The sequence below is a fragment of the Staurois parvus genome, unplaced genomic scaffold, assembly GCF_062004578.1.
Source record: "Staurois parvus isolate SC_StPar_1 unplaced genomic scaffold, SC_StPar_1.0 ptg000950l, whole genome shotgun sequence".
In the NCBI taxonomy this organism is placed as follows: Eukaryota; Metazoa; Chordata; class Amphibia; order Anura; family Ranidae; genus Staurois; species Staurois parvus.
Window position 1 is genome coordinate 966,327 of NW_028318746.1, and position 22,098 is coordinate 988,424.

Genomic DNA, 22,098 nt, shown 5'->3' on the forward strand with positions numbered 1-22,098 from the left:
GGTCACAACACCTCTTTCTTCAGCTATGTTAAAAATAAAACACTGACAAGCTAAATCCATTCTCAGGGTTTATTTAACATGTCACACAATAATAAGCAATTATCGTCCATATTTATTCTTCCCCCATCATTTTTTTCAAGTGCGGCCTGTACATCTTGCGCAGTCGGGTCACTTCTTTGGCTGGTGGTTCTTGCCACTCGTACCAGGAATACCATGGCCCTTCTGGAGCGGGTGGAGTTTGTGTCACAGCTCCATGTTTATATGAATATTCTCCAAAGGTCACATCTTTTTGTTGTATCATCACTGGGAGAAGACCTGGAGAAAGTGATCAGTTTTTACATCACACTAGGAAAACTCGGCTCCCTCTCTGCTTATTTTATTAAAATGTCTGAAAGGAGAATTGTTAGTGTTATTTATAGCAACTGCTCAAATCCTCGATCTAATTTTTCTACTTGGTGTAAATGGTAAGTAGAATCTTGTGGCTACAGACTGTTATTTCAGTTACTGACAAATAGGACTTTAACCACTTCCTGTCCGGACACTTTTACCCCCTTCCTGTTCAGGGCAATTTTCAGCTTTCAGCGCTATCACACTTTGAATGACAAATGCGCGGTCATGCAACACTGTACCCATATGAATTTTTTACCATTTTTTTGAGACAGATAAAGCTTTATTTTGGTGGTATTTATTCACCGCTGGGATTTTTATTTTTTTTACTATGTAAATGAAAAAGTCCAAAAATTTTGAAAAGTGTTTTTTTTTTCTTTATAAAATTTTACAAATAAATAATATTTCATCATAAATCTTGGCCAAAATTTATTCCGTAATTTTTTTAGTAAAAAAAAACAATCCAAATTAGTTTATAACCAAAAATTATAATTTTTAAACATTTTTTTTTACATTTATATTTTATTTTTTTATATTTTTATTTTTTTTACATACTGTCACCCTAGCAGTACAGTGTCACCATGGTGACACTGTACTACTTGTGGGGGGTGATGAAGATTTTTTTTTTTTTTTTTTTACACTGATTGCTTTTACACTCATAGGATGTAAGCAATCATTTCTCTTTCTCTCTGCATTCTTGCAGTCATTGAGAAGTACTGAGTGAGCTGTGATTGGTCACAGCTTGTCACATGGTACAAGGCTGTTGTGAATAGCCTTGTACCATGTGACCTCTGTGATCATTCACAGATTTCACACGTAGTAAGCAATGATGTCACAAGTGACATCTTGCTTACTACTTTGCATGTGATCACTGATTGGCCAATCAGTGATCACATGATTGGGACCTCGTACAGAGGTCCCGTCCGACGTCCGGTGGACACAGCGGGCACCGGATCGCGGTGCTGTGCGCTCCCAGGGAGCGCGCACAGCTAGAAAAGGCGGGTGCCGTTTATGAACGGCAACCCGCCCCTGGAGTGCCACCGCCCTGCCGTTTATCAACAGCAGGCGGACGGCAAGAGGTTAACTCTAGACAAATGAGAATGATAGGTTTGTTTGTACTGTACACATCCATATTGTTCTTCACATATATGACCCCTACTTAGCAGTACAGCACAGTGAACAGACTTTACTGTGCTTTTCCAATGCACCTCTATGGTCAGCTCAGACTATCCAAACACCACAAACTGTATCTAAATTAGGAAAATTGTTTTATTCTAGCAGTTCTCTTGATTAAAGCAGGCTATATAGAAGAGTCGAAAACCGATGGAAATTCTTGGTCATTCATTCTTCACATCATTAGTGGGCCAGTTGTGACAGCCAATTTTTGTGCCACAATCGAAAGTTCCCGATCCAACGTACTGAATTTTGTTTTAGAAAAATGAAACAAATGATGGCACAATTCTATGTGCTATTTTCAGAACATTTGGTTTTCGTCTCGTCTATGGCCAGCTTAAGGCGTCTTGATTTACAGATAATCCCTAAAATAAAATGGAGTCAAACACTGAAGACTTGTGAATCAGCGTTAACAACCTCCTAGAGCGCTAGCTCTGCTCTCAAATTAGGAGCAGTGCAAAATTGTTACCACACCATCACAGGAAGCCACATTAGGTACACTTAGCAGCCTCAATCATTGAGGCCAATACTTCATGGTGAGCGCATATTTTATTAGTGTGTGGGGAGAAACACTTTAATTTACCAATTTATGAATATCAAACGATGAACACTGGACTTTTAGTTTGGTTTATTTACACAGATTTGTTGGATTGTACAGTCAGGTCCATAAATATTGGGACATCGACACAATTCTACCTTTTTTGGCTCTATACACCACCACAATGGATTTGAAATGAAACAAGATGTGCTTTAACTGCAGACTGTCAGGTTTAATTTGAGGGTATTTACATCAAAATCAGGTGAACGGTGTAGGAATTACAACAGTTTGCATATGTGCCTCCCACTTGTTAAGGGACCAAAAGTAATGGGACAATTGGCTTCTCAGCTGTTCCATGGCCAGGTGTGTGTTATTCCCTCATTATCCCAATTACAATGAGCAGATAAAAGGTCCAGAGTTCATTTCAAATGTGCTATTTACATTTGGAATCTGTTGCTGTCAACTCTCAAGATGAGATCCAAAGAGCTGTCACTATCAGTGAAGCAAGCCATCATTAGGCTGAAAGAACAAAACAAACCCATCAGGGAGATAGCAAAAACATTAGGCGTGGCCAAAACAACTGTTTGGAACATTCTTAAAAAGAAGGAACGCACCGGTGAACTCAGCAACACCAAAAGACCCGGAAGACCACGGAAAACAACTGTGGTGGATGACCGAAGAATTCTTTCCCTGGTGAAGAAAACACCCTTCACAACAGTTGGCCAGATCAAGAACACTCTCCAGGAGGTAGGTGTATGTGTGTCAAAGTCAACAATCAAGAGAAGACTTCATCAGAGTGAATACAGAGGGTTCACCACAAGATGTAAACCATTGGTGAGCCTCAAAAACAGGAAGGCCAGATTAGAGTTTGCCAAATGACATCTAAAACAGCCTTCACAGTTCTGGAACAACATCCTATGGACAGATGAGACCAAGATCAACTTGTACCAGAGTGATGGGAAGAGAAGAGTATGGAGAAGGAAAGGAACTGCTCATGATCCTAAGCATACCACCTCATCAGTGAAGCATGGTGGTGGTAGTGTCATGGCGTGGGCATGTATGGCTGCCAATGGAACTGGTTCTCTTGTATTTATTGATGATGTGACTGCTGACAAAAGCAGCAGGATGAATTCTGAAGTGTTTCGACAATATTATCTGCTCATATTCAGCCAAATGCTTCAGAACTCATTGGACGCTTCACAGTGCAGATGGACAATGACCCAAAGCATACTGCAAAAGCAACCAAAGAGTTTTTTTAAGGGAAAGAAGTGGAATGTTATGCAATGGCCAAGTCAATCACCTGACCTGAATCCGATTGAGCATGCATTTCACTTGCTGAAGACAAAACTGAAGGGAAAATGCCCCAAGAACAAGCAGAAACTGAAGGCAGTTGCAGTAGAGGCCTGGCAGAGCATCACCAGGGATGAAACCCAGCGTCTGGTGATGTCTATGCGTTCCAGACTTCAGGCTGTAATATACTGCAAAGGATTTGCAACCAAGTATTAAAAAGTGAAAGTTTGATTTATGATTATTCTGTCCCATTACTTTTGGTCCCTTAACAAGCGGGAAGCACATATGCAAACTGTTGTAATTCCTACACCGTTCACCTGATTTGGATGTAAATACCCTCAAAGTAAAGCTGACAGTCTGCAGTTAAAGCACATCTTGTTCATTTCATTTCAAATCTATTGTGGTGGTGTATAGAGCCAAAAATGTCAGAATTGTGTCGATGTCCCAATATTTATGGACCTGACTGTATATGGGTTTCTCTTTTAGATGGAGTCACTTTGAATTATCACTTTTGGTGGTATATCATTCAGTGGCATTAATTCATTGTTTTGTCATGGATGGTATAAGGAATTATAAGTAAATATTTTGTATAAAAATGTATAAGTTTAACTCATAAAGAGGAATGAAGCACTACACTGTTTGCTTAAAAGTAGAACTCCAGGCACTGCAAAAAGTCATAAATGTAAGACAAAAGGTGACTTTTTTGTCTGGAATTGATTTCAATCTTAAGGTGGCCATACACTTAGACTTTTTTTTTTTTCCAGCTAGTGAGTTGAAGGAAAAAAAAAAAAAGCTAAGTTTCCTCCATCCAAACAAATGAGGAAGAATACCCCCATGTACGCTTTCACAATATCAACTTCAAAGTGATGCCTAGTGTTTAGCTTTAAATCTAGTAGTAATCTAATGACATTAGCAGGCAGCTTATGCTCTTGAAATCAGGTCAGGACACAAGGGTGCAGGATAACACAAAGTGATGAGTCTCTTAGCAGAACAGTTACTCACCATGATCTTGAGCATCAGTTATGGCTTTCACAAGCATCTTGTGCTGCTGCATACAGACACCTAATCCACATAAAAAAGGTGTAAAATGTGAACAATGAGGTACACTATGCAAGCAACGTATTCTGAATGTGAGCCATATTATAATGGAGTACACACCTGTTTTTGTGTGATCATGCACCTCTCCAGTATCCGGACAAATAAACTGCTCAAGTAACCTGATGTTCTGCAAACAGATCAACAACCGTAATCCACAAAATTGTTAAAACATCATTCAGTTGTAATAAGGATATTGCATTTTGAATTGGTATACAACCTAAATCTGTGTTTACATTACCTTGCACAGCAGCTATCAGACTAAGTAAGGGAGGGTTAGCTATTGTTGGGCTTTAAGGGCTCTGTTACCATGTACGCTGCAAACACACTTGCCCTCCAGCGGATATACCCCCCTTCCTGATCAGGCCATTTTTTGCTATACGGCGCTGCATTACTTTAACTGACAATTGCACGGTCATTCAACGCTGCAACTAAATTCAATATACGTCCTTTTGATAAAAAAAGACTTGACAATTTTGAGAAAAAAAAAACAATATTTTTGACTTTTTGCTATTAAACATATCCAGTAAAAAAAGCTTAATCAAATTTCGTCTTAAATTTAGGCCAAAATGTATTCTGCTACATATCTTTACTAAAAAACAAAATCCCAATACGTGTAAATTAATTGGTTTACGTGAAAGTTTTATAGCACTTACAAATGGCGGTATATATACTGGAATTTTTTTTTTTAATAACTAGTAATGGCGGCGATTAGTGACTTATAGCGGGACTGGGGGGAACTGACTTGGTGTCGCTGACATCCCCAGTGACACCAATACAGTGATCAGTGCTAATAAAAAGCACTGACACTACTAATGGCACTGGGCAGGAAGGGGTTAACATCTGGGGCGATTAAAGGGTTAACTCAGTGCTGTTTCACTATAGGGGCTGTGTGCGCGCTTCACTGTAAGCACACTGCTTTGTATGGCTCTGCTATGTGGAGCCATACAAAGCAGTGTGCAGGAGCTGAAAGGGGAGAAATCTGCATTGTTTACATACAGGTCTCACCCCCGTCGGAGACACTGGGCGTGTGCCCCCTACCCAGAACTACAAAATCACGTATATATACACGTGATTTTGTGCGCCTGTGCCGCCCTGTAGCAGTATTTGTGCTATAGGGCGGCGTGGAATTGGTTAACATATGTTGGGGGAAAACAAACATTAAGTATATTTCTGAAATACATACTGAATTTCCCAATATTTATCGCTTTAAAAAGCTGTAAGTACAGAAAAATACCTCATAACGCGATAGTAAAGTCCACTTTATGACTTGTACCTATAGGTAGGCCTATAGTAAGGCTTACCTGTAGGTACAGTGAATATCTCCTAAATTTGCTCCATTTAGGAGATATAAAAACTTGTAGAGGCCGGTGACGTCACGAACGCATGTGCACTGAATGGACAGCATACTGGAGTTTGCCTTCCATTCAGATCGCTGGAGGCCTTAGTTTTAAAGTAAGTCTGTCATATTGTGCTAGTATGGGGTGCATACTAGTATCTTATAACTTAAATAATTGGTTTATTTTTTTTTACTTTATTGCCCCTTTAATCTGTCAAAAATCCAGTGTGCTTTCAACTCAGTTTGGACTTACATCAGTATCTCAGCTGCACTGAAATACCAAGCAGCTTGTTAGCTCAGTCTGCTGGAGTACTGAACTATTCCTACCCACCACCCCTCCATATCCCACTTCACATGCATACATTGATTTCTCTGACTTTCAACAGCCTGCCCACTTGCTGTATGTAGGGAAAGGGTTCTTGTGGTGCTTGGCAGATGTAGTTCTGGGGTGTGAGCTCTCAGCAGCTGTTCGTGTAAGAATTTTTAAATTTTGGTGAAGGTTTTGTAATAAAGTTGTTTAAAATATACAGGTGAAACTTGAAAATTTGAATATCGTGCAAAAGTTCATTTATTTCAGTAATGCAACTTAAAAGGTGAAACTAATATATGAGGTAGACTCATTACATGCAAAGCAAGATAGTTCAAGCCGTGATTTGTCATAATTGTGAGGATTATGGCTTACAGCTCATGAAACCCCAAATCCACAATCTCCGACAATTAGAATATTACATGCAATCAATAAAACAAGGATTGTACATAGAACAATATAGGACCTCTGAAAAGTATAAGCATGAATATGTACTCAGTACTGGGTTTGGGCACCTTTTGCAGCAATTACTGCCTCAATGCGGCGTGGCATGGAAGCTATCAGCCTTTGGCACTGCTGAGGTGTTATAGAAGACCAGGATGCTTCAATAGCGGCCTTCAGCTCTTCTGCATTGTTTGGTGTCATGTCTCTCATCTTTCTCTTGGCAATGCCCCATAGATTCTCTATGGGGTTCCAGTCAGGCGAGTTTGCTGGCCAATGAAGCACAGTAATCTCACGGTCATTGAACCAGGTTTTGGTGCTTTTGGCAGTGTTGGTAGGTGCCAAGTCCTGCTGGAAAATGAAGTCAGCATCCCCATAAAGCTCGCCTGCGGAAGGAAGCATGAAGTGCTCCAAAATCTCCTGGTAGACGGCTGCATTGACCCTAGACTTAATGAAGCACAGTGGACCAACACCAGCAGATGACATGGTCAACACAGACTGTGGAAACTTCACACTGGACTTCAAGCATCTTGCAGTGTGTGCCTCTCCATTCTTCCTCCATACTTTGGGTCCTTGGTTTCCAAATCAGATGCAAAAGTTGCTCTCATCAGAAAAAAGGACTTTGGCCCACTGAGCAACAGCCCAGGTAAGACGCTTCTGACGTTGTTTGTTGTTCAGGAGCGGCTTGACAAGAGGATTATCCCTGCTGCTTGTGCACCTTTATCTTCCACACTTTTCCCTTCCACATAACTTTCTATTAATGTGCTTTGATGCAGCACTTTGGGAACATCCAACTTCTTTTGCAATTACCTTTTGAGGCTTTCCCTCCTTATGGAGGGTGTCAATGATGGTTTTCTGCACAACTGTCAGGTCAGCAGTTTTTCCCATGATTGTGATTCCTCTGAACCAGACTGAGAGACAATTTAAAGGCTCAGGAACCCTTTGCAGGTGTTATGGCTTAATTAGCTGATTAGAGTGGGACACTTTGAGCCGAGAATATCGCACCTTTTCACAATATTCTAATTTTCTGAGATTGTGGATTTGGGGTTTTCATGAGCTGTAAGCCATAATCATCACAATTATGACAAATCACGGCTTGAACTATCTTGCTTTGCATGTAATGAGTATCTCATATATTAGTTTCACCTTTTAAGTTGCATTACTGAAATAAATTAACTTTTGCACGATATTCAAATTTTTCGAGTTTCACCTGTATTCACATGGCAAGTCTTATTCATGACTAATTGGGTTATTTTACCACCTTCAGGTAAATGGACAATATGCCCCCCACCCCCCAAAAAAAGAAGAATTCCCTACCCAAGCATAACCCCCTCCCAGCTCAGTTAAGCCTCAGTTTTGTAGCAAGCAATGAGGAACACAGACAAGGAAGAAATTCCTGTGATGTACTCCCAAGAAATGGACTTTACAAGTAAACCTAAAATCCTAATTTATTAATCATACAACCAAAGAACACTTTATATTAATGACTACTTGGGATTTCCCAAAGCAATGGAAATGAGGGTCACTTAAAACTGCAAAAAGGCCTCAAAACCTATAAAAAAAGGGAATAGGGAAAAACCCCACCACAAGGCATTCACAGGAGTTCTTCCAGTTGAATATTTAAAAAAAAAAAAAGTCAGGAGCTACACAAACTGTAGCTGCTGACTTTTAAAATACAGACACTTACCTGTCTCTCGGTCCAGCGGCTTCCTCATCACCGCTGGTTTCACCGGCTGTCTTCTCTCCCCAGAGCTGGCATCTTCAGTGGGGACCCTGGGTGTGACAGCTTGTGGCTTCACAGCTGGGTGCCCACTGTGCATGTGCGAGTAGCGCTGCACTTTGTGAATGGTCCCATAGTCTTCTGGGACCTGTCACGTGTCCCTGAAGACTATGGGGGGGTGAGAGACAACTTCTGCTTCCGATCATTTTAGGCAATCGCAATGGAAGTGGGAGCGGGTACCAGTCAAATTCAGGTAACTGCTCCCCAAAAGGTGCCAATAACGGGGAGCAGGGGACAAAGCCTTAAAGTGGAACTTCCTCTTTCTTGTGGAACCCCGCTTTGAAGCGGCTCATAGATAAGTTTTTTTGCTTAATCCAGCAGGTATTCTGACAGTGGGGATACTTTCCTGCCATCAGAATACAAACAAACAATCAGTGCTGCTGCCTGTAGCTTGCTGCACTGATTAAGTGGGGTAAACCTGACAGGGCGGTTGTACAGAAGCTGATCGGTAGATACATGGATCGAAATTTGCTCAGTCCCTGCTCAACTGGACGAATTTTGATATGTATAGCTAGCTTTAGTGCCTTTACTTTAACCCGTTCATTGTCACAGACATTAGAACTAGAGCAGAGCCGAAATGTAACAAACTCCCATCTGCTGCAGATTTTTTTTTTTTATGAATTGTTTACTTTTTTCTTCCACATGCCAGGCTTCTAGAAGACATGATCATTTCTGCATGCTTATCAGACCCCTTCTGATCAATAAGCTACGTTAGAAAAAAAAAAAAAAAAAAATAAAGAAAAAAAACAAGTGAGAGGCTGTCGGGTGTGCACACACATGAAAACAACAACCACGTCACATGAGATTGTGAGCAATAATTCTAGAGCCAGCAGTCACTATTAACTCTATTAACTATTATGAGCTGTTAAAGGCTTTTACAGCATTACCTATGGACAATTGGGAAACATGGTTTTTTGCTGTTTCATGGGTACATACAATTTTGAGGCTTGACATATTTAGCATCTATTTACCCAACACAACCTCATCTTTTATATTTTACCAACAAAAAGAAGGGAATATTTTGTTTTTTTGTGCACTAAAATGAATTTGAATGTATTTTTTGTACTGAAAGTACATATTTGATAAACAGTAGCGCAGTTATTGTGTGACCTAAAAACAATCGCCATTATATTCTACAGGGTATCCCCTTTCAGAAAATACCCATTTATGAAATTTATACATATGCAGATAAACACATGCAGCTTGAAGTTATTGGAAGAGGTAACAGATTCAGGCCAACTTGTGCTGGTTTAGCAGTTTTATGTCTTAGGATAGATGTTCATATGATGTACATTTTTGATTGGAAAGTTACTCTTTATTTTATATACAATGCCAACTGAAAGGCAATGGCAGGAATACTGATGCTTGTTCCTGGAGATGATACTGCGGCACTGCTTGTATGCTTATGGACAGGGACGTATATGTCTTTTTTACTGATTGCTGCTTTGTCACTGTATGACCAATGTTATTTGATTTGTTTGCCATACACAAATTGTGCGTCTGTTTAAAAACAAAATGCAAAAAAAACTAATAAAAAAAAAGATCTGATTTAAAAAAAATATATAAAAAAAGAGTTAGGAAAATACCAATTTATTTGCCAGAAATGCAGTTGAGCATTTAAATTCCTATTGTGGGCTAACGACACAGCCCTACACAATTTTGCAAAACTACTTAACCACTCTCACAGTCTTCATCTCCAAAACATGAACCCTTGCGTTTATGGAGCCATTTTTTTCTCCACATATGTTTAACCACTTCAATACTGGGCATGTCCCCCCCCCCCATTCCTGCCCGGGCCAATTTTTAGCTTTCAGTGCTTTCACACTGACAATTGTGTGGTCATGCAACACTGTACCCAAACTAAATTTTTATCATATTTTTTGAGACAGATAGAGCTTTCTTTTGGTGGTATTTAATCACCACTTGAGTTTTTTTTATTTTTTGCTAAACAAACAAAAAAAAATTTTGAAAAAGGAAAAACATTTCTTAGTTTCCGTTATAACATTTTGCTAATTTTTCTTCTTCACTGATGATGATGAGGCTGCACTGATAGGAACTGATGAGGCGGCAGTGATAAGTTGCACTGATATGCTGCACTGATGGGGTTGCATTGATAATCAGGGCATACGCAGCAAGAATGGGAGGATGTCATGACGTTCCTCCCAAAATGAGAGAGGTCCCGTATGGCCATCATTCTACAACTGGCTGGGTGGAAGCCAGTTAAACATTTCAGGCCTGAACACTACATAAAACCTCCAAAAATTTAGTATTTTTGTACTTGCAAAAAACAAAGGGAAATATGCATGTCTTGCACAGAAGTACTGCAAATGTTTGTTTTTTTTGCTTTGATATACACTTTAAGGGCTTTAAGAAAGATGTTCGAAGCATGCAACAAGCATTGTGTACATTGCTCTTCTGCTTAGCATGGTCAGGTTAAAGCCTGTAAAAACTAGAGTGTGTCTCCTGACAAGGTACGCGGTGACATCATTTCCAGCATGGGCGCCATCTTAGTACACCAGGATACCCATGCAGTACACCCATTACATGAGGTGAAAGGCTGATTATTCCAGGATGAATATGTGAGTGGGTATTTTTTGGCATTATTAATTTGTTTAATAAAACTGGATTATACTATGGAGGATCTTTTTGGTCTCATTACTATGATCCTCTGATGAAGTGTGAGTGGTATTGCGATTATTTATATCTGGAGGGAACCCAGGAGAAGTAAGTGCTACTACTGATGAGATCCAGTGCGGTTTTCTTCCCTGTGACGTATTAGTTCCTGTGGGGATCGTGGTTAATCCAAAAAGTGAGCCGGCCGTTGTGGTTACCTTGAGGAGGTGAGGGGGCACTTGGGCTATTTAAGTATACTTACACCATTGCTGTGAGCACAAGTTTTACTTCATCACATGATCATGCATGATCTTCGTTTATGGATCACGTGTATATGCTCACATGTGATTTTTTTTAATTGGACTTGCTTTATGCGGACTGCAATTTTTTATGTTATGCATAATTGTCACTTTCATTTAATTGTGGTTAAGTGTGTTTATTTGTGACACTTATCACTTTGAGTTTATTTTGTCCCCTTGTCAGGGGACACACTTTATTATCCTCGTTTTAGGGGACTCACCTTTATATTCATCATATTATACCATTTATTGATCCCCCAGTTGGGGAGAGGACGTTGTGTATATATATGCGTGTGTTCACTTCAAGGATTTTTCGTGTTACTCGATTCACTATCCATTTTACACTATTGGACCCAGAGAGGAACTTATCACTTGTTGTTTATTGTATTTATATTTTTGTGATATGCACATATATTTAATTTGTTTATGATATAGTTTTTAGCACTACACCATTTATGTTCATTTGTTGTTTCACCTATTGGGTTTAGGATTGGGTGTGAGCAGCTTAGGTATAGGGATCATCCATTGAAGCGCAGGAGGATTCATTTTTATTTTTTCCTGTAAAAATTAGGTTTCACTTTTTGGATGTAGAATATGCATTGGTAGTCATACTCACTCGGTAATGCACATGAAGGTTGTGATCTCTACAGATTGGACATGGGTTTCCACAGACCTTGCCCGCTCTCTGTCAAACCAGAATGAAGAAGCAATTGTATATGACCACAATTTTATTAATACATTTCAGGACTGAAAAAGAATAGAAATACAAATCATTTGGCAGGTAAAATAGTTTTTATATATGGATTTCATCTTTGGATTTAGTTTTTTGCCTGGAGTTTAGCAGTAATCACTTCAATAGCAGACACTTTCACGCCCTTCCTGGCCAGGCAATTTGCAGCACTGTCATGTCACACTTTGAATGCCAATTACGGTCATGCAACACTGTATCCAAATGAAATTTTTATCATTTTTGAGACAGATAAAGCTTTCTTTTGATCGTATTTAATCACCACTGGGTTTTTTTTTTGCCATATAAATGAAAAATTACCCCAAAATTTTGAAAAAAAAATAAAAAATTTGCTTTGTTTCGGTTATAAAATTCTGCAAATAATCTTTCCTCGTACGTTTAGGCAAAAATGTATTCCGATACATTTCTTTGGTAAAAATAACCCAAATAAGTGTATATTATTTAATCTGTGTGAAAGTAACAGTCTACAAACTATGGTATATATAAACAGTATATTTGAAAATGGATCAATCCTGATGTACTGACAACCTATCTCATTTTTTGAGGCCCTATAATGCCAGGACAGTACAAATACCCCCAAATGACCCATTTTTGCAAAGTAGATAGTCCAAGGTATTTAGCAAGGTATTTAGTAAGAGGCAAGTTTTTTGAATTTGCAATTTTTGGCACTTTTTGGAAAATTAATTATATAAAACTTTTTTTCACAATTCTTTTTTACATACTGTCACCACTGCAGTACAGTGTCATCATATGGCTGGTGTGGCAGTTAACGAGGATACTGCCTGGTGACACCATGTTAAAAAAAGGCATGACAATTTTGTTTAAATCTTATCGTGTTCGCTATGGTTGGTCATAGCGATCACATGATACCCCGGTCGCTCATAGCGGCTGGGTACCAAGCACTGTGATCCACCAGTCACAGGATCTAACAGATGCGTGTGTGAGGTACGCGACTGGAAGGACATACCTGGACAGACTCCTAAAACTGGAGAACCACCCCGACACTGTATAATGACTATACAGCGGGCAGGAAATGGTTAAAGTTTATGTAAACCAATTTTTTTTTTAATCTATATAAAGACATACAAACAAACAAAAACTCTGTGCTCTATTCTGACTGTTATCTGTGAGGACTGTTTCCAGTCCTTCTGTGGACTACATAATACCACCATATGTTGAGTAGATAGAAGAGAGGAAACCATGCAGCTTCTTTATAAAGTACTTTGTCACCCTACTACAAAACATGTGTTACTTTCCACCAGATGAATAAAAAGAAAAAAAAAACTATGGCAGCAGCTATGACATCTAAGGGCTCATAGGCAAAAATACATTACATTATTCTTAACTTAAACTCACATATTCAGCAAAAGTGAAAATGCAGGCAAACTGTGCCGAGATGAGATTTGTCTCTAACTGAAACATAGTTATAAATTGGATTGGTTGCCATTCTAGTACAGCTTGCTTGCTGGACGCCTTCAGGAGCCACAGTACTCCAGCTGGGCTTCTAATGTGTCCCTGCAACTTTGAGGAATGGGCTCCCTCCAGGCATACCTGCCCTTAATGTAGCCACTACTATATATGCTCCAACTTGCAGACTCTCAAATATAGCATTAGGACCACTTTACAGAGGAGGCTTGGCAAGGCTGTGCAGCTTCCACATATGTTGTGCAACTATACTCTGTTTTTAAGGTAAATTGTTAGCCTCATTTTTTTTTCCTGTAGGCTAGCTGGTATGTGTGCAGGGAAATCTTTAATTTGTTTGTATAAAGGAACTTACTTACAATGCACTTCTTTCGTGTTTTCTGTGGTGGGATTGATCCTTTGAAGTTCCTCCTGTAACTAGCCCATACTAGATTTTCCCCATAACGCTCAAGGTATTCTAGAAAAGGAGAAATATAAAGTAGCTAAGTCTCTGATATGATAAAACATATACACATTCAAATACAATAAAAATAATTAACAATTAAGTTGATCATTTTGCTGCCCTGTTTTATCATATTGGTGGTGTTGGACTAATCTCAGCTTATGCCATGTTTTAAAGTAGAAAGGTGAGGATATTCCTTTCACTCTTTGTCCCGTTGACCACAATAGACAGAGGTACAAAATTTTATCTGCTTACATTTTTAATCATCTAATTAGCCTCAGTATTATGATTAAAAAAAGTAGCATCCTTTTATCCTTATCTCTTCAGTCTGTGAGAATCTTGAAAGTGTCTCACCAAATATGAATATTTCACAGGCTGCCTGCAATCTATTTATTTCAGAATACCAAAAGGTAGGAATCTGCAACAAAGTTTGTGAACCGCTTCCCTACCGCCCAATAGCAGAACTACTGCTACAGGCTGGCAGGGCTGCGCAAAATCATATACAGTTAGGTCCATATATATTTGGACACAGGCACAATTTTAGATCTTTCAGGTATTTACCAAAACATATTCAAGATATAGTTAGATAATGGATATGGGCTGAAAGTGCACACTCTCAGGTTTAACTTGAGGGTATGTGCATCCAAACTGAAGGAAGGGTTTAGGAATTACAGCTCTTAAGAGTAGCCATCCCCCCTTTTTCAAGGGGCCAAAAGTAATTGGACAAATGAACATAATCATAAATAAAATGTTCATTTTTAATATTTTGTTGAGAATCCTTTACTGGCAATGACTGCCTGAAGTCTGGCACCCATGGACATTACCAAAGACTGGGTTTCCTCCTTTCTGATGCTTTGCCAGGCTCAAACTGCAGCTGTCTTCAGTTGTTCTTTGTTTTGTGGGTCTTTCTGCCTTTAGTTTTGCCTTCGGCAAGTGAAATGCATGCTCAATTGGGTTGAGGTCAGGTGACTGACTCGGCCATTGCAGAATATTCCACTTTTTCTTCAAAAGCTCCTGGGTTGTTTTTGCAGTGTGTTTTGGATCATTGTCCATCTGTACTGTGAAGCGCTGTCCAATCAACTTTGCTGCATTTGGATGAATCTGGGCTGACAGTATATCTCTAAACACTGCAGAATTTATCTGGCTTTTCTATTCTTCAGGCTTATGAATGGTTTGCACCTTGTGTTGAACCCTCTGTATTTGCTTTCGTGAAGTCTTCTCGATTGTAGACTTTGACAATGATACGCCCACCTCCTGGAGACTGTCCTTCACTTGTCTGGATGTTGTGAATGGGTTTTTCTTTACCATAGAGAGGATCCTGCTATCATCAACCACTGAATGAGGAAAGAAAAAACAGAGGGCGCACAGGCCTAGTGCATTACCATAAACAATGTTTAATAAAAAATAAAGTATGTGTTGTACTCACAAACGACAATATAGTCAAGGCACATCATAAAAGAACAGCTGGGTCAACACCGCACTGAGTAACAGTCCGCAATAGGGAGTATAGACATCCAAAAGGCTGACGCGTTTCAAGGACTTGCCTCTTCCTCAGAGCCACTATATTTATCATCAACCACTGTTGTCTTCTGTGGATACCATGCCTTTTTATGTTGCTGGGCTCCACTAATGCATTCTTTCCTCAGAATGTACCAAACTGTTGATTTGGCCACTCTTAATGTTGCTGTGATCTTTCCAATGGATTTGTTTTGTTTTTGAAACCTTACAATGACCTTTTTCACTTGCATGGAGAGCTCCTTTTGAACGCATGATGTAGGTTCACAGCAATAGATTCCAAATACCACACTTAGAATCAACTCCAAACCTTTTACCTGTTCAATTGATGAAGGAATAACAAAAGGAGTAGCCCACACCTGGCCATGATTCAATTGTCCAATTACTTTTGTTCCCTTGAGAAAGCGGGGTGGCTATTCTTAAGAGCTGTAATTCCTAAACCCTTCCTCCAATTTGGATGTACATACCCTTAAAGTAAATCTGAGAGTAAGCACTTTCAGCCCATATCCATTATATAACTATAGCTTGAATATGTTTTAGTAAATACCTGAAAAAACAAAAATTGTGCCTGTGTCCAAATATATATGGACCTAACTGCATATATATGTGATTTTGCATTTCCAGGTAGGGGGCGTACGCGCCGCCCTACCCAAGCTGCCACGGCTGTTGATCACTGGGTACCGGCCGGAGATTCCCCACCAGCACCCGGCGACCACCAGAAACTTTGGCAGGGGAGAGGTCTGTATGTAAACAACACAGATCTCTCCCCTGTCAGCACCAGCATGCTGCATTGTATTGCTCTGCATAGGACAGCAATACGAAACAGCATGCTTGCACAGTAAAACACACACATCACAGTTAGTAAAACAGCACACAGTTAACACTTTGATTGCCTCAGATGTTAACCCCTTCCTGCCCAGTGTCATTAATACAGTGTCAGTGCATTGTATTAGTGTCACTGAGGATGGCAGTGTCAGTTTGTTAGTCACCCCCCTTGTCACAATGCCCGCCGTAGTCCTGCTATAAGTCACTGATTGCCACCATTACTAGTATATGTAAAAGTTGATTTTTTGCTGGATATGTTTTATAGTCAAAAGTATTTTTTGTTCAAAATTGTCATTTTTCTGTGTATAGCGCAAAAAATAAAAAAACGCACAGGCAATCAAATACCACCAAAAGGAAGATCCATTTGTGGAAAAAAAAGGACTTAAATTTCCTTTGGGTGCAGTGTTGCATGAGCACGCAATTGTCAGTTAAAGTAACGCAGTGCCATATCACAAAAAATGGCCTGGTCAAGAAGGGGGGGGGGGGGGTTAATCCTCTGGAAGGTAAGTGGTTAAAATCCCTGCAATAGATATAGATATACATCATCCAGAGGGGAATGTTTTTTTCTCAACAAAAATGAAGTAACTTTTCTCCAATTTACTGATCATGGTAATGTACCATGAGCTACAAATAAAATCATTTAAGTGAGGGGGCCTCTGAAACCTAAAATAATTTCAAGGGTGAAATGTTACTTTAAGCTTAAAGGCTAAGCTAATCTTTTGTAAAAAAAATATAAAATAAATAAATGCACATGATTTTGCACGTTAAAAAAAAAAAAAAAAAAAAAAAAAAATGATGTGAATGTTTTTTTTTTTTTTTTTTTACACTGCAGCCTGCAAAACATTGCACCTGCAATCAGTGGATCACAGGTGCAGTGTCAGGCTCTTGCAGGCAGTTACTGAAGTGCAGGAAGAGTCAGTAAACTACAAGGGCGCTCATCAGTGCCGTCACAGTTCATTTCATTGAGAACTGCAAGCTGTCTGACATGGTGGCAGACGGGACTTGTAGTTCATTCATTCACAGATCTATGTGAATGAATGAAGTGACTGTGTGGGTGGATCTCCACACAACAGCACTGTTTTTAAATTGTGACAGCAGGTGTGGGGAGAGGATACCCTGCCTGCAGTCAAAGGGAAAAATGGGGGGGGGGGGGGTGGACTGCTCCAAAGTCACATGTTACACCCTGAATACCGGTGTAACAGGTTACATAGGGTGAACTTATTTAAAAAATAAACACGCAACAAGTGTAGCTTAAAGTACAATACCTTCACTGTTCATATATTCCCAGGGCTTATCTTTATACCGAGATGGCACATTGAATGTTTCAGGCGGGTTGCAGAGCGCACGAACCCCAACAGGCAGCACAGACACTAGGGGCTATAGAAGAAACAAAATGTATATACAATTTAGTACCACTGGAAGAAAATGTATTTCCTCTCCTTCCCTATCACATAGCCCAGGCCCATGTTTCAACTATTTTGCTCAGTTTCCTCATGTTAATTTAGAAATCTGCACATCACACTGCTAAATGACACGTCTCTTATATATCTGTTACATTACTACTAACTGGCATTCAACCAATCATCTGTGCAATTGTGATTTAAGCACATCAAAGTTAAAGCTGAACTCCAGGCAGATATTAAAAAAAAACATACTTTGATCCAACTACAGTATGTGTTCATTTAAAAATCATGAAATGCATTTTTTCGTAGAACATAAGTAGCTAAAGCTGTCTTGATATGAGCGTCCTGTAATCCCCTTTACAGCATCACAAAGCCTGAGAGAGTTGAGGACAGCATTTCAAGCCAACCAGGCTCTGTATATTTGCGCACTGCTTTCATCCCAGCCCTGTAAACATGCTACAGTAGCTGTTCTCAACCAGGTCCCCCCAGAGGTTACTAGGGGTTCCCTGAGCAATTTTTGACCATCAGAAAATTATACAACACCAATTATTATTTTAGTTATCTGTAAAGAAGGCATTTTTCTCTCTGACCACCAAAGTAAAGGACATTTTTCCCACTGACAACCAGAGAAATACTGCCTTTCTACCAGTGACCTCCAGTGTAAGGAGGATTTCTTCCAATGACCATCAAGGTAGAGGGGTCCTTCTCCTAATGACCACCAGAGTATTGGGGCCCTAACTCCCAGAGACCAATGAAGTATGACATTCTTTCTCCCAGCACCTACCATGTAAAAGGGTCCTTCTCTACAAACCACCAATGTAAAGGGGCCCCTTCCACTGTCTGTGTAAAAGAGAACCAATGTAAAGAAACAATACCCTGACGACCACAAGGACTACAAATATAAAAGGAAGACTACACTAACACCAGTGCCAAAGAACGATACTATACTCACCGTCCGCATATTTTTTTCTGGGCAGAATTTTTATTACTTTTATTTCATTGTTATTACTGAAAATAACTGATATAAATCAGCCCCAGGTGTCAAATACACATCTGTGATTCTCTTTTATATTTCAATTTATTGTTCAAGCTAATATGCCATGAGCTGTAGACATGTAGAGAAATGTCACTTGGTTAGCACTTCTGCCTGGCAGTACTAGGGTCGTTCGAATCCCAACCACGGCACCAACTGCCTGGAGTTTGCATGTTCTCCCTGTGCCTGCGTGGGTTTCCTCTGGGTACTCTGGTTTCCTCCCATACTCCAAAGACAAGGCCCTAGTATGTATATGTATGAATATAAGTTAGGGACTTTAGATTGTATACTCCTCGAGGGTTAGGGACTGATATGAATGTAGAATGTTTACGTGAAGTGCTGCGTAAATTGACGGCACTATAGAAGTACCTGAAATAAGTATGTCATGCTCCAAGCCTGTATAAAAATCCCTCCCATGTTCCACAAACTCAGCAGGAACACCATGAGATGTAGATACAATAATTATTAGCAAGGATTCGCAGAGACCTGAAACTGATTTCAGTACACACAAATGGCCACTGCCCCAATCTATAACTGGCCTTTGCAGCAAGGAGCACATGGATAGGCGACACATGTCAAACAACAAAAAAGGAAAATTCCCAGCTCAACTCACCGACCAGCCTGCAACCAACCGAACTGTCCTAACAGTTTGTGTTAAAAACGGGGGTTCAACCCGGTACCATTTTTTTAAAGCCGGCAGTCGGCTCTCTCCCAAGAACAATCGGAGCTGGTAAGTAGCTGCTTAATTACTATTACAAGCAATGGGATTGGGCATCCCCCCTGCCATGGCTTGCTGGGGGATCTCCCATCCCACCGTGAGATCTGAGCGACCAGTCGGAGAGCTGAACAAAGTCGGAATCTGATAGAGCCCAGATCCCTACATAAAGAGTTCCTGCATATGCCTATTGTTGTCATAAGGATGTTTACATTTCTCATGACAATAAAAGTAATATTACCGCTTCCTGACTGCCCTATAGCAGAAATACTGCTACAGGGTGGCATGGGTGCGGAAAATCATGTATATATACATGATTTTGCATTCCCGGGTAGGGGATACGCACGAGCGCCCTACACACGCTGCCATTTGCGGCCATGGCTGTCAATCACCGGGTCCTGGTCGGTAATTACTCGCCGGCGCCCAGCGATTTCCAAAGATCTCTGACAGGGAGGAAGACTGTTTTGTTTACTAACAGTTCTCCTCTCTGTCATCTCGGGCACACTGCTCTGGATGGCTGTGAACAGCACAGCCATCCAGCCATCCAGAGCAGCCATCCAGAGCAGTGTGATTACAACGAAGCACACATATACCGCCCCCCTAGTAAAACACTCCCTGCACACATATAAAAACACATATAAAAATACAGAGGCCAGCTGTCACAGGAATTGTAGAGAGTGGGAACAACCGCGTGTTCCCACAAGCAAAATGGCCGCGGTCGCACTTCCGGTAAATGGCGCGTTTTGTCACTTCCAGACTTTTATCACCAGGGTGAGTGGAACTCTGCTTTAAATCAAATATCTTTTCAATTCAAAAAAGTGTATTAAAAAAAAAAAAGTGTTTGAAAAACTGCTGTGCAAATACCGTGTGACATAAAAATGACAAAACCCACCAATGTATCCTCTATGGCCTCCGCTTTAAAAAATATATATATTTAATGTTTGGGGGTTCAAAGACATTTTCTAGCAAAAAGTACTAATAGTAACATGTAAACAAAAAGTGCCAAAAATGGCCTGCTCTGCAAGGTTGTTAATCGGTTGTAGTCACATGTCGGCTCTTAGTAACTCCCCATCCATTGTTCACCCCATTACCCGGCTCCACAGGACTCCTCTCACTCCGGTCACACACAACCTGTACGAGAAGGCCGCCATCTTGGTGACGGAAGTCACATGGTCCGATCAGCCAACCAACACAAGTCTTTTTTTTTTTTTTTTAATCTTCATCCAGCTTTATTGACAATTTACACTTTCAGCTACTGAAAGTGATGGAACATACTAAAACTTTACTTATTTATAGTAACTTTAAGATTACATTACTACTCCGCAAAAGCAACAAACCATTATACCCTTCACCAATCTGTAAAGCGCGACGGGATAATGTGTGACAAGAACGAAATAAAGCACTGCAAACATGAAACTGACGCAAGTGTTCGCCCGTATTAACGTATCGCGACATACACAGAAAAAAAACAACTCTCAGTAAGTGTCAATGAACACTGTATATAACCCGTCTTTCGTTGTTTGACTTTAAAACAAATGAAGGCGCCATTTTTCCGGAGACTTCGTTGTCATATGACACAAAACTTCCTCACGCAAAATGGCTTCCGCCGGGGACACAACTGGAGAGGCCAATCACGCTCTATGTGGGGCTGCTTTTAGTAGAAGGGCGGGTGTTCGGCCTCCAGTGATTGTTAATCTGTTCCGCCCGCCTTCACTTTCCACTCCCCTTGCCTTACGTCACTCAGCCGTAGAGATCATGTGTGACCCTAGTTTCACACCTAACGGGCTAGTTCACACTGGATGCGACTTAGCATGTGATTTGCATGCCCTATGACCTGCAATCACATGCCAAGTCACACCCTATTGTCCGCAATTAGAGCGGTCATAATGGTGCGGATCCGACTTGGTCAGAGCCGCACTGATTTCAAAAGTAGTGCATGTACTACTTTAGTTCCGATTTGCATAGACATCTGTGTCAGATGACTTGTAAATCGCAAGGAAATCGGCATCTCACCTGATTTTGAAATCATGCGACTTCACTGCAAGTCGCACAATTTCAAAATCGGATTTGATGTGAACGGAGCCTAAGTGGTTTCCGCAGCGTTTTGCAGAAACGCAGCACAGTCCATTTGACATGATTTCTTAGGGGGCAGGTTCACATCTCTGCATTCTCACCAGGTGCATTTTTTTTTGGAAAGGGTCAGGGACTTTTTTAAACACAAAAAGTAGCATTTTTTTCTATAGACTTCAGTGGAAACATTGCAGAAAAGCACGTGGTGTGTTTTTGCTGCGCTTTTGCTTTTTGTGATATGTTTTGCATTTTAAATCTGCCTAGCAACAAAAAAAACACAAAAGCATCAAAAATACGTAAAAAACGCATGTGCAAAAATGCACCACAAAACGCACTGCAGAAACGGATCAAATGCAAACAGCATAGTTGTGAACCTAGGCTGAGGGTGGAACTGATGATCCCTTACCGCTTTTGCGTTTTCTTTACCTCTTTTTTTTAAGCAGAATTTTTTTTTTGCTGGCCAGAATAAAAATGCAAAATGCGGCAAAAACGCACTATCATGCTTCTCCGTTGAACTCTATAGTAGCAAAAACACTGCTTTTTGCTTTTAAAAAAGTCCCTAACCCTTCCCAAAAACGCAGCAGCTCAAAAAAGCATAGATGTGAACATGTTCCATAGAAACCATGTTAGATAGACTAGTGCGTTTCTGCAAAAAGCATTAAA

At 40.2% G+C, this 22,098-nt stretch overlaps 1 protein-coding gene across 1 annotated transcript; it reads right to left on the reverse strand.

The window, feature by feature from the left end:
- Positions 1–55: 55 nt before the first annotated feature.
- MRPS18B (mitochondrial ribosomal protein S18B) lies at positions 56–20,612 on the reverse strand. The gene is made up of 7 exons (XM_089656948.1): positions 20,457–20,612; positions 17,480–17,591; positions 13,792–13,889; positions 11,879–11,947; positions 4,547–4,613; positions 4,391–4,450; positions 56–315 (listed from the first exon to the last, which is right to left on the reverse strand). Exons 1-7 carry the CDS (start codon positions 20,514–20,516, stop codon positions 113–115), a joined length of 669 nt encoding a protein of 222 aa, XP_089513074.1. The 5' UTR covers positions 20,517–20,612; the 3' UTR covers positions 56–112.
- Between the last annotated feature and the right edge of the window lie 1,486 nt (positions 20,613–22,098).